The sequence below is a fragment of the Pelobates fuscus genome, chromosome 1, assembly GCF_036172605.1.
Source record: "Pelobates fuscus isolate aPelFus1 chromosome 1, aPelFus1.pri, whole genome shotgun sequence".
Lineage (NCBI taxonomy): Eukaryota > Metazoa > Chordata > Amphibia > Anura > Pelobatidae > Pelobates > Pelobates fuscus.
The window spans coordinates 306792749-306806609 of NC_086317.1; the positions used below are offsets into that span (position 1 = coordinate 306792749).

The 13861-nt window shown below is 39.4% G+C and overlaps 1 protein-coding gene across 1 annotated transcript; it reads left to right on the forward strand.

Moving 5' to 3' along the window:
* Window positions 1-240: 240 nt before the first annotated feature.
* On the forward strand, window positions 241-8075 carry PDCL3 (phosducin like 3). Its single transcript, XM_063444628.1, has 6 exons — window positions 241-390; window positions 2787-2907; window positions 4824-4914; window positions 5575-5718; window positions 7119-7327; window positions 7598-8075. The coding sequence occupies exons 1-6, from the start codon at window positions 385-387 to the stop codon at window positions 7738-7740; spliced, it is 714 nt and encodes a 237-aa protein (XP_063300698.1). The 5' UTR covers window positions 241-384; the 3' UTR covers window positions 7741-8075.
* The last annotated feature ends 5786 nt before the right edge of the window (window positions 8076-13861 follow it).

Below are 13861 nucleotides of genomic sequence, written 5' to 3' on the forward strand. Positions count from 1 at the left end.
TCTGTCTGTCTGTCTGTCTGTCTGTCTGTCTGTCTGTCTGTCTGTCTGTCTGTCTGTCTGTCTGTCTGTCTGTCTGTCTGTCTGTCTGTCTGTCTGTCTGTCTGTCTGTCTGTCTGTCTGTCTGTCTGTCTGTCTGTCTGTCTGTCTCTCTGTCTCTCTGTTTCTCTGTTTCTCTGTCTGCACGGAGCTCCCTCCCCGCTGCGCTCAGCACACAGAGAGCCAGCTCTACGTTTCCTTATAAGGAGATCCCGTCAGGACGCAGGAAGTGCTTGTTGTCACCCAGAATAACTTCCCCAGTCCCGGTCTCCACTCCCTCGTGCTGTGCGGATAGCTGTCCCCGGGGGGATCGCCCGTACACCGTGACCGGAGCCAGCAGCGGGCGCCATGCAGGTGAGAGCGAGGCCGGACTGTTATTGTGATCCGGTGTCTGACAGCACAGCGCGCCCTCCGCCATGGGAACCGTGATTGCGGCTGCCTGGATAGAGCATATCACACGGGGGAGGGGGGGTTCTGGGAGAACGGACATTGTGTTATTCTTTTATATAATGAGGGTCCTGTCACTGTGTGATCATCTGTGAGGGGGGGGCTGTGCTTTCTGTAAGGGGGGGGCTGTGCTTTGTTTATGGAGTGATGAGTCCTCTTACTGTTTATCTACTGAGGGCAGATTCAGAGACATCTTATTCCAGGTTTATTTACAGTTCATTTCCACATAATTATGGGAAATATAGTCTAAAAGCAGCTGAAGGGCCAAAACCGAGCACCCCCTAGGGCTAGGCTCAATGTAACCAACATGTCATTCCCTAATAACATTACAGAGTGATTACATCACAGCTCTGGACACATTACATATTTGCCCCAAGCTGAGGATTTTGGGTGCCGGGTACCCAGTATCTCAGAACTGCCTATTAGGATTGCTGTATACACTGTGTTTTCCTGGACATGTGATTTCATGATGTTGATAGTATGTGCTTGGAAAGTGCTGCCTATTAATACAACATAGGGTTCTGGGGTTGGTCCGTTACTGGGTCACCTCGGCACTAATCAGAAAAATAAACATTTTTCACTATGTTTTTTGTGAATGGGGAGCTACTATCAGCCTATAAGCAGTGTCCAGTCTGAGGTTTTATGATTTAAGCCTCTGACTCAAACGGAAGTGGAGGGGCGGTCACTGTACTGAAGACTTGGAGGTTAAAACCGTTCGTTAATCGTCAGGTATGGGGAATTTCTATTGCCCCAGGACAGGCAATTCTGGGTGCCGGGCAGGAAAATTTTCAATTTATTTTCCTATTATTTTCCCTAACACATGGACGGGCCAGGGAGTGTTTGGTTTGAAGCTCCATTGGATGCAAATACATTAATCACATCCTAACTGTCCTGCACTTACTAATGAGTATCGGGTCACTTGGAAGCAATTACTGTGCTTTGCACCCAAAAGAGCTGAAAAACACAGGCTGTTCGGGCTGCTCTACCTTCGACCCAGGCTGTCATACTGTTAGCTTGTGGGTGGGGGGTGGCATCGGGGTCAGCATCACCCCCTCCCTCGTGGCCCTTATGGCACTTAACTGGATAAAAACTCTTAATTTAATTACCTAATTCCAGCTTTGACATCACCCGATGCGGGTACCTAATGCGCATACAGAGCATGAGGATGTCCAGCATTGCTTAAGTTACTCAGACTCCGCTAGAATCCAGGAAGTGCTTCTAGTGGCTGTCTAGTAGACAACCACTAGACAGTATTAGTACTGCAATGTAAACATTGCAGTTTGAGATACTCAGCAGTTTTAAGTTACTCAGACTCCGCTAGAATCCAGGAAGTGCTTCTAGTGGCTGTCTAGTAGACAACCACTAGACAGTATTAGTACTGCAATGTAAACATTGCAGTTTGAGGACTAAGGGGGACAGGGGCACTGAACATAGACCACTTCAATGAGCTGAAGAGCTCTGGGTGCCTGTAGTGTTCTTTTAATTCTAATTAAGTTGCTATGGTGCCTGGAGTGTTACTTTAATCAGTAGTCAAATATCCTTGGATTTAACTTGATTAATTTTTATTTCTTTTTACCAATATTAGCAATGGGTTACGTACAGTAAGACAGATCTAAATACTAAGAAGCACTAATGGTGTGATGCCTACTCAAACATTTGTGTATTACTGTAGTAGCTCCCTTTTTGATACAATAATTGCATTTTAACCTGTTTAAAGTTGTTCAGCAGGAACACAACACAATGTCTAGTATACACTGATTTCTCCTGGTGTATCATGTGCCAATACATTTTTTTTCTGGTCTTTAACCCCTTAAGGACACATGACATGTGTGACATGTCATGATTCCCTTTTATTCCAGAAGCTTGGTCATTAAGGGGTTAAAGCAGACCATTACCATGCATCTTATGGCTACACCAGTTCTGTTTCCAGCTGTTGTTTTATTGTCTTTTAGCTTGCTTAGCACCACAAAGGTTGCCTAAAACAGCTGTATCTCTAAAAGTGACCTAGCTCTAGATTGTAAGCAACAAGACCCCTCTCTGTTCTTGTGACTGTTGTAAATGTGCACATTGTCTCACATAATGGAACCCTTTTAATGATGTGATCCATTAAAAGACCACTATAGACACCCAGACCACTTCTGCTCAATGAAGTGGTCTGGGTGCCAGGTCCATCTAGGGTTACCCTGCAGCAGTAAACATAGCAGTTTAGTGGTCCTTTTAAGAGTCTTTTTGTATTTATGTCTGCCTGTAATTTTTTTTATTTTTTTTATTGAAGTGTCTTGATATCTCCATTTCTTGCATAGGATCCAAATGCCGACACAGAGTGGAATGATATTTTACGTAAAAAGGGCATCATTCCTCCAAAAGAGACCCCAAAGGATGAGGAGGCAGAAGAAGAAGATGTCCTTCAGCAACAGTCAGTAGGTGAGTGACAGACAAATGCAGGCTAGTTATGCTGTGCATTAGAACAAGGCTGCAGCATTTGTTTGTTTTTTTACTTGCCAACATGTTACACAAACTTTAAAACAAGTACATTTCCATACTCCTATAGAATACACACTTTGAGTCCTGCTAGGAGAAAATGAACTGTAAACATTACAAAAAATATATAAATATATGCAATAAGACTAATGAAAACAGATCTACCTATACATAGTAAAATAATGACCTGTAGTCTCATAGCAAGTCAAACAAAAAAATAATAAATGAGAAATTCCTGTTCATAAAAGTGTTGTATAATCCTTCTCTCACCACCAATACTTCCAATTGGTATCCTTTTGAGAGAAATCCACTCGTTGTGTTTTAATAGTGAATGTAATATCCCCTGTGTCACCTCTTCCAAGAACTAACATATATCTTTATCCCCTTGTCCAGATAAATATATGACTAGCACTACTAAGGTATTCTATCCGATATTACAAATAAACAGCCAACACCATAGTTCTTACCAGAGAGAAATCTTTACTTAGAATCTGCCCAGTTAAATATTACAGAAGAAGAATGGTACAGAGTTCTAGTATTACAGAGTTACAATACATTCACAACACTCATACATTCCATCTAGCTAATAATATCGGCTACATTGTGTATGCGCTGTGAGATGTTGTGTGCAGCATATGTGTCTTACCAAAAACCTAATCTAATGTGATGTCAGTATCTTCTATTTTTAAAGGAATTGGTTCCCATGTTGTAAATGGCAAACTCCTCAGCTCAATTGATATGTAAATGTAATTTACTTTTCCAAGGCCCAAAGTGTTGTCTATCCTGTTAGTTTATTTAAGTGTTAACTTTCCCAGCCATCCCTTTTCCTCTAACCTAAGGTGTGATTTCCTAGATAGACTATAGGTGCCTTTCAGGTGCTGTATCTTTCCAACTATCTAAACAGAAACTCCCTTTGAAGATAATTCCTGACCTTCCATACACACAGACTTAATCAAGCACATATTAAACAGATATATATATTTTCCCCAACAAAAAGTATCTGCTCACAAAAAGAAAAAAGTGGGGGGAGAGATAAAAGGCAAAAAACAAGCTATTTGTAAGCATAACAAACATTTAAAATCCGCATAAAAGTATGACCGCAAAAAACTAATTTAGTATAAAAGTGTAATGGAAATGCATTACCCACAATGAGGGATGCAGTACTTGAGACAAGAGGGGAGCAGGGGAAAATTTTAAGGTAATCAACATAGAACCTTAAAAACCTATGCACAGACTGCTAAGATGTGATGCAATTTCCAAGGTAATTGGTATGATAAAATGAATAACTGTTCTAAAAGTGAAGCAATGCTTTAAAGGTATTTAGTGAGGCAAAGAGTATTTCACAGTATCAAATGCTTTTCAAGCATTATAGTCTGATTTGCCTTCAGTTAGGCATACTGGGCATGCAATCTTGTCAAACACGTGTGGCTACCAGAGTGAGATTCTTAGAAGTAAGAATATATTTCAACTGAGGATCACTTAAAATGGCAGCACTCCCAGAGGAGGGGAACAGAACGCCTCAGTAAAAATAAGTATATAATTACATTCTTTTAAAAAAAAAAAAAAAAGCAAACTAGTTTAACTAAGTTGTAGAAGGTAAAGTCAGTTTTTTTTTATTGCCATTTGTTTATTTTTGCTTTTGTTATTCATCCCTACCTTTAGAATTTTTTCTTTAATGAATATCCATAATGTCATATCTGTTCCCGTAATAACATTTTCCAACTAAATAAATCAGACTAAATTTGAAATAAAATTGTACTATTATAATTCAAGTGTTGCTTTAAATAAGGAGGCCACAAAGTGATATGAGCGACCTTAAAACTACCTTTATTAAGCTATGTTTCCATCTTTTGCTCCAGTTAAGACATATGAAAACATGACACTGGAGGAGCTGGAAGAAAATGAAGATGACTTTAATGAGGAAGATGAGCATGCCATAGAACTATACAGGTCTGTAACTTTTCATTGGAAGTGGCGAGATGTGTGTTAAAGGAACACTGTAGCTTTAGAAATACTGGTTCGTATTCCATGCTACAGGGTTCAGTTTGTAAAAATAAAATTTAGTAAAATAAAGGTTTAACTTAACTTTTCTCCGGCGCGGAGTCTCCCTCTGTGCCACTGACCTTGCATCCTGCAACATCATCGTGAAGGCATTGCATCCCAGGCGTTCATCCTATCCATTGTACTACATACAGGAGCATCAGGGACGTGATGCACATATGTGGCGTCTGCGCATCCAATCAAATGCTTCTCATAGGAAAACATTGAATTCAATGCTTTCCTATGAGCTGCATTTGGTCACGTTTCTAAACAAATGTAATGTTTTTTACATTGTAGGGTTAAAAGGACATTAACACTTCATTGAGGTGATATAAACTTGGTAACTTTTTAGTAGTCATTTTAACCCCTTAAGGACATGTCATGATTCCCTTTTATTCCAGAAGTTTGGTCCTTAAGGGGTATGTGCTTGGTTTTATGTTTGTACTTGGTTTTATGTTTGTACTATACAATTTTCTGTGTTATGCTTTTAGTCCTCTCTGAATGCAACCCAACAGTTTGTTTACAAAAGTAATGGCTTTCAATTCTTTTTTTATTTTTATTTTTTTTCAGGCGGCAACGAATGGCTCAGTGGCAAGCAACTCAAGTGAAAAATAAATTTGGCGAGTTGGGAGAAATATCAGGACAGGATTACGTCAAAGAAGTGACAGAAGCAGGCAAAGGCATTTGGGTCATTTTGCATCTTTATAAGCCAGGGTAAGCTATATTGTTCAGAGCAATTAGTTTTGAAAAGTCTTCTTGAACATTCCAGTCTAATTATTAGTGGGATCCTAATCTACGCAGATTTCCTTCAATTCAGAACATTAGAAATCAGGTAGTTACCATTTGTACGGCTGGGTAAACACCAGTGTATTTCATGACAAAGTGCTATGCAATAGGGGTATATCCGTTAAACAATGTGAAAGATTCTGTCATAGGTTAATGCCAATGAATCCATGCAAGTGAGAGGGAAATACAAGAATCTGTCCCATTCTAAAACCAGTGATAGTGTGCCAGTGATTCATCCATTTTGGGGTTAATCCATGAGAGTGACAGTTAAGTCCATTTGATGTGGTAACCAGTAAATCCTTCCGAATTAAAGGAGCATCCGATAAACAAGCCTAGCAAAAAACATTAATCCAAGAGTGCAAGGGTTGTCCATAGTACTTAATCCAGGACATTAGGATCAGCAATGGAGTAATCTTGATATTTTGTAGCGCAACTTGGGTCAAGGAACAACCCAGCTTTTGATACCTAAAATAAATCCGAACTCTTGCAAAATATTTTGTGAGACCTAAATCTACAAAGTGTTCCTGTGAAGGTGTTATGCAACTTTGACACCTTTTGGAGTGTTTCCAGGTTTTATTATAGTCTGTTTCAACAAATTAGGCATTTAAAGGTTCAGCGGACCTGATTTGCAAATCCGCTACTTGACTGTTGCCACACTTTCTGGAATCAGTTAGACGTCTAAGCTTCATATAGGGATAAAAGATGCTCCAAGTGGTGGTGAAAAAATAGAACACACCCTTGAGTCATCTTGTAACTTCCTGTCATTGATACTGCTTGTATCTGCATGAAGAAAGGAAAAAAAAAAAACATTCTGTAACTCCTTTCTTTTTCAAATAAGTTTTGTTGCATGAATTATTAACTCTTTAATTATTAACTTTTTTTTTTTTTTTTCCCTTTTGGGGAGGTTTTGGCTTTTCAGTATTTTCTAGTTGATGTGGGAGAAGGGTAGAGAGAGAGAGAGAGATCTCATATTTTAGATTGTGCTGCCTGCCCTTTAAGATGCCTTCAAAAGCCCAATTTTTATTTCCATTAATATTAAAATAAATACATTGAGTAAGCATGTATTTTTTCCCTTTTGAATTTTTTTTTTTTTTTTTTATTTTTCTTAAATTGTATGCCGCTTATGGTTTTTAAGAAACATTCTAACAACATTGTGCCTGTAAGAAGACAAATCTGGTCATCTAGATTATTCCAAGCATTTAACTTCACTTTGGTTAAAATGTTTGAACAGTTTATGTGTTACTGCAATTGGAAAAGTAAAGACTGATTGAGATTATAGATTCTTTCTGTACTAAATGCATCTCTCTGGTTTTCCTCTTGGTTTCTAGAATCCCAATATGCACTCTGATCAATCAGCACCTAGCTATACTCGCTACAAAGTTTAAAGATGTGAAATTCCTAAAAGCCATTTCTACAACTTGTATTCCTAACTATCCTGATAAGAATCTGCCCACCATATTTGTATACCTTGATGGAAACATTCAAGCTCAGTTCATCGGGCCACTTGTGTTTGGTGGCATGAAGCTTACCAAAGATGGTAAGTGAAATTTATGCTATTGTTTTAAGACTACAAATGTAAGTAGAGGCCGCTAAACCGTATCAACCTTCAGGAGATATATATATATATATATATATAACATTTTCTCTGATTGAAGATGCGAGGTCATTTCTAAAATGAATGTCAATATTACCCGTAATCGAGAAACTTGTTCAGAATCAGCTGACATTGTTGGCTGCTTCACAGCAGTTACGGTTCTTCTGTGTTTACATGCACACCAACTGTTTCTCTCAAAACTTTTCTTTACAGAATTAGAGTGGAAACTTGCTGAGTCTGGTGCCATCAAAACAGATCTTGAGGAAAATCCACGAAAGCAGATTCAGGACCAGCTTATGACTTCCATTCGTACTTGTATGCCCACCAGAAAAGACAGTGATTCCGACGACGATTGATGTACTTTGTGTGGTTTTCCATCCAGTGTAACTGACCTCTGAACTCCATGTTTCTTCTGTGTTAATTCTGGCAGAAGTTGTTTTTAAACTCTTCTGATCAGATACCGTAGGCCCAGTTCATTCTATTGTGCCTAACTGGACTTCCTCACAGTTACTTTAGAGAAGTGGAATTACTGCAGAGGCCTTCATCACATTGTTTTTAGTGAAAATTCAAAGTACAAATCAGGCAAAATCTAAGCTGCAACATCATGCATTCTGATTCATTTTTACTCTCCACAAAATGTTATGCTGATGTACAACCATGTACTTCATGCTTTATAAAATAAGTCACTTTTTGTTTTGTGTGTCTTGATTTTTATTTTGTGTTGTAACGTGTTAATGTACAGATTCATGGTCAACAAATAATTTTTATATTTAAAATTATTAGGGGAAAACATCATGGGAAGTGTATATTTTTTTTATTTTATTTTTGTACCTCACATTATATTTGTAAAATGTTACTAGATGAAATTGTAAGTTATGGCAATTTCTTATACAAAGATCCCATACATAGGTATTTTCTGTCCATGCCTTTTACAAGAGATGGATTATTTGGTTAGGATTCATATCTTACGTATAATTTATTTTTACTTTGGATTTGTCAAGTGAGATTTTCTTACTATAACACACATTGTTTTGTCTCATGTTAAGGCCCTCAAAACTTGCATTTTCTAGCAGCCTGACTAATGTAGGTAAAAGTCAATAAAAAAGACTATATTTTTATATCCTGTAGATTTTGGTTGCCCCACTAATGCTTTGAGTTCTGCTGCCTCTCCCACTGCTTATTCATAAATAGTAAGACCTAGAACCTAATTGAATTTGGGTTTTAAATGGAAGATTTACTACAATTCTATTTTCTTGAATGAAAGGATATTTATATTTAAAGGGATTGCTGTGGTTAATTTGACTATTTTGGAAGTCCAGCATTCCGTCCCTATTATGTGGACCACCTTGTCACCTCTGGAATATATTTAATAATAAAAAAATAATTAATTTGGCTGTGGGGGATGGAAATAGAGGGAAATTCTTACCCACCCTGGCATTTGAGTGTGAAATCTGTCCTATAAATAAAAAAATAAAGTGAAATTATGCTATTGTTTTAATAAAGCAAATGTAAGTAGAGGCCGATATATATAGAAGGCTGGGCCTGTAATTGTGGGAGGTACATTTTATCCCTATTTAAACCCCGTGAGCCCCTACTCACCTGTCAGCGACATTCCCGGAAGTACTTTGTCTACTTCCGGTTCACGTGTTCCCAACGTCAGTTACGCCTGCCGGCAGTGCTGGGGATCTTCTAGTTGTTCCAGCGAGAAGTGTTCGCAGCTAGCCCCTGCCACCATCGGCTGCAAATCTTTCCGGTAACCGTGAGTGGGCACATAAGCACTTTATCTGGGGAACCCCACCGCCTCTCTGGGGTCCCCAGCAAGAGAGGAGAACTTATTTCCCCTCCCACGACGCGCAGAGTAATCGGAACACATAGATCACTAGACTATAGACCGGCTTCCTTTAGCCATACACCGATCACTCCTCTTCCGTACGGGCAATTTCACGGTCATTTCCCTAATTTACAGCTTTTAACCCCTTAAGGACCAAGCTTCTGGAATAAAAGGGAATCATGACATGTCACACATGTCATGTGTCCTTAAGGGGTTAAGCAGACTTCCAGCAGTGTACTGGAAGTCAATGTATCACTATCTGGGTTTGTTATTAAGGGGCCTCCATGCTCATTATTCACATACAGGATTTTAGCTGGCAGCAAACTGGCTTACCTCTCATTGCTCAAAGATCTGTCCTTTCCAGCATGGACTTTGTTATATGGCTAATTTAAGTATTATGTGGTAAAAATGTTGCTATAAATGTCCACCCTTAAACTTTTCACTGCAACAGATATGTTATTTACAGTACCATATGTTAACAGCTTCTATCCACACAACTAATATGTATAGATATGTGTATATGTAAACGGGTGGCATGACCGTCCAACCAAAACATATGAAGTTAGTAAAATTAAGTATATTCATAAAACATGTATCCACTTTCAAGAACCCAAAATAACATTAAGCATGTAAGCCTGACGTACATAACTTTTAGTACTTGTTATCTGTCACACTCACTGCTGTCTAACGATTAGCACTCCAGTTCTCGTGACATACATTTCTCAGGGTGCTCAGCAGTCTGCACAGGGGCTGCCTCAGCATTATAGGAATGCAAGTCCATGACATTCAACATGGCCACGGTACTCGTTAATTAAGAAATATCCTCGGCATGCACGCTTAGAAGTAAAGTAATTTACGTAATATATGGCTATTTTGTCTCCAAAGTTTTAATTCTGCTTATATTACTGATTTTATAGTTTCAACGATTGTTCATTATCCTGCTTACACTGGGGTTATGCATTAAGCACTTATTGGAATTATTTTGGCTCAGTTCCACAGGCCGGGTAGTCAGTTTGTTTGGCTTAAGTTGCCACCTCCTGCTTTTACAATTATTGGTCAGTAACTTTCTTTTAGGCTTGACAATTTTCATTTTCGCATGTTTAGGTCTCTTTACTCTGTACCGTCATTTAGGGTAGATTAATTGTAATTTTACCGCTGGTAATCACTGTCATAGCAGCAATACTTTATTTATTTTATATATTTCACAATTATTAATTACCACCCCGGTCTTGTGCATGGGTTTATTGCTAACTATGCTATTTCAGTATTTCTTAAATGACATTATATATGTTTTCTCTCCCATCTGTTAAGATTATACTATTACCATCACTGCTTACAAACAGGCTTTATTGGTTAAAACACAACGGTTATCGCCCTACCAAAGCTTCCTATCATTTCTACGGTTCAAGTAAGGATTATTCTATCTACTTCTGTACACGTCATACAAGCCAATCATCAGGTACATTAACTAGTTAAACCCAGGCAGGGTCACAAATAGTTTCGAGCTCTCGCCAAATTAGATATGGTCCCATAGGCCTCTTCGCCTATAAGTCGAGTGATCCTGTTATGGTACTTTTTAGCAGTAAACCAAAATGTTTAAATGTCTATCTGTTCCTGTCCAAATTAATAAAATTGAATTGCGTATATACGCTGAAGTAATTAAGTCTGACACACAAGGTTCAGGTTAAAATAACTTCGAGAAAATTTATTGGCAAGTGATTAAACAGCGGGCGCGCAGGCCCTTTTAAGAGGCATTTTACGTCATCATTGATTATTAGAATATCAGCAAATAAACATCATTAATTGGATTAATTGTTAAGTGTCAGGATTAGTGTCCACCTATCAATATTATTAATTGGCTCAAAAACTAAGTGGTTAGTCCCGTGCCCACCCACCAAGAGGTGGGATTGTTCTGGACACGGGTGGGGACAAGGGGGTCTTGAGCGTCATTTTACACGGTCGGTGATCTCAGGCCTCGTGGCCAGGTGCAAGGTCTCTTATGAATAGAACATTTCATTACTACTGTGTTCTCATGGCCTTCAAATTATACTATGTTGCAAGTTAAGGAAAAGTCAGCAATTCCTGTGTTAATCATGTCTTTGTTAGAACATACAGTCTTTGTCTTATTGTATTAGATGTGCTGGGAAATTCTGTCAAGTAAGGTAGTTTTAAAATGAACAAGTTAGGTTATGAGGACAAAATGGAGGAATGAAGAAGTCAGGTTAGGAGGACAAAATGGAGGATTCACAATATGAGGTTAAAATGGAGTTAGTGCAATAATTGAATACAAGTACAATAAGGATTTTTAAATAATCCCACATCAGTCCCCCCTATGAAATGTTAGATTCTAAGAGATAAAACTTTATTAAGTTAGTACCAGGAAGACGTGTTAACCCAAAGGCACAGAAACCCCGTGGCCGCTAGCTAGGTGTTAATGCAAAGTGCAAGACTGTCCCTAGATCTGACCCTGATAGGCTAACTCATCCGTCAGCATGGCTCTCGAACACTTCACACCCATGGGTGTCCCATGGCAGCTAACCCACCACTTCTCCACACGGGGCCTTTACCATTCACTGACGGATGCTGTCCCTAAGCTGGTCCCTTCCTAGAATTCCTGCACTTTATCAACAAAAGGGATTGTTTGCAGCGGTATACAGGGTGAGTTGATATCTTGGAAATCTTGGTCATCAACTTCGAGATGAGTGAAAGTGGGTGCCGCTTGGTCAACAGTCTTCATGAGGGATTTTCTCAGACATGGGAGGATACAACAAAAGAGAAGAGCAAAGATAAAAAGAAAAATTAGTATTGCCATACCAATATGCATTAAAGCCTTTTGCCATCCTGTCATCCAACCAAACCATCTTTCCCAGGGATCTTTTATCCCAGAATTCCTTTTTAACTCTTCAGACAGGTCATTTAATTTTTCTATGACTAAGGTAACTTTACCATTAGGGCCAGTATTCTCTGGGATATAGGTACAACATGTCATGGTGTCAGGTAAAATTTTACAAACCCCTCCTTTTTCGGCTAAGATCATATCTAAGGCCATTCTATTCTGGAAAGCCATTTGGGATGTGGCCTGCAACTGTTCGGCCAATCCTTGGAGGGCATCTCTGGTGTAATTAACAAAACGCTGTTGATTATAATAAATGTAATTTATCCAATTTAAATTCTTGTTTGTGGTAACTATGGCAAAAAATGATTCAAATCCTGCAGCAACTTCATCTCTTGCTTTAAACTCATTGGGCACCCCCCTAGGCACTCCAATGGCATCAATATAGACATGAGGATCAAAACTTCCTTTCACTGGGGCGTCACGCTTAACCTTAGTGTGCCTGGACTCATGGGTGACGAGGTGTGTGTCAGAGATGATATGTATAGGCATAATGGCTTTTGCCAGAGTACACTCCCCCCACCACTCTTTGTCCATTCTGGATCTTAGCTGTAAATCCCCACACAACCAGTAAATATCCCCCAATGACCTGGTGTGAAATTGCAACAAGTTCATAGAGACATTTCTGTAGGTAGCACAATACCCCTTAGAGAAGTTACCCAAGAATTTACCAATTCCATCATAATTAGCATAACAAGTGTAATTACCTTTATACACGGTAATACCATCTGGGGGTTTGACATCCTTAGTTAGGAGAGGATACTCCTTTGTCCATGCTATACATATGGACCTGTTAAAATCATAGTGGTAGGCAAAAAGGCTTAAAACACATTCTTCTATATCTACTGGCAGGATTAAAGGCACAGTACCCAGGTGAGGCCGGGCACCGCCACACACATAGCATGCGGTTTTGTTATGCTTATTAGCATTGTATTTCATCCATTCTAACCATAGGTTAACATCATTAAAACCTGTTTCAGCGGCCATGGTATCTTCAAAGGTGGGGTTAGCAATGGCCATCATGTCTTGGAAGGTCTGGATATGAGGTTTTAATGGGTTAGGGACCATATGGGTGGCCCCTTGCCACTCAGAAGAGTTGCACATATCTTTGAGGTAGAAATGCCCTAATTTACGGTAGGAACCCTTTTTCCAATACATTCCCATCACATACTGGTCTGCATCCGTGGGGCTTGGATGCTCAATGTTAAGGATTAATTTCATTGGTGTACCCCCCCAGGCTTTCTCAAAGTCATTCTCTGGAGAAGGGATCTACCATGATCATCTACTTTAGATAAGGCACTTTTTGGTTTGTAACCCCAGGCAGGCCCGGCATTCCATCCCGCCGCCCCCCAATGGTCACAATTGTGCCCCCATTGCTTGTCAACTACACAAACATATGGGTCTTTTGAATGAGGGATATCTCTATAGATACTCTGGATTTGTGAGGTGGGAAATGGGCATTCTACAATATCACAATAGTCAAAGGTATAAGTAGCCACATGGGTGCAAGATGAATTGTACCAGAAGGTATACCCACTAATATCTTTGGTGATGGCTACTTGCTGGGCCTTTATTAGGCTAATTAGGGAGAAGGTGTACCAGAGGTACATGTTTGCACGGTATTTGCTTCCTCCGGGGCAGGAGACTTCTTGCAGTGGGAAGCGTGGATCCAATGTGGCCTGCCGGCCAGTTTGACGGAGGTTGCGGTAATCAGGAGAACTTGGAATGGACCGTCAAATCTTGGTTCCAGGGT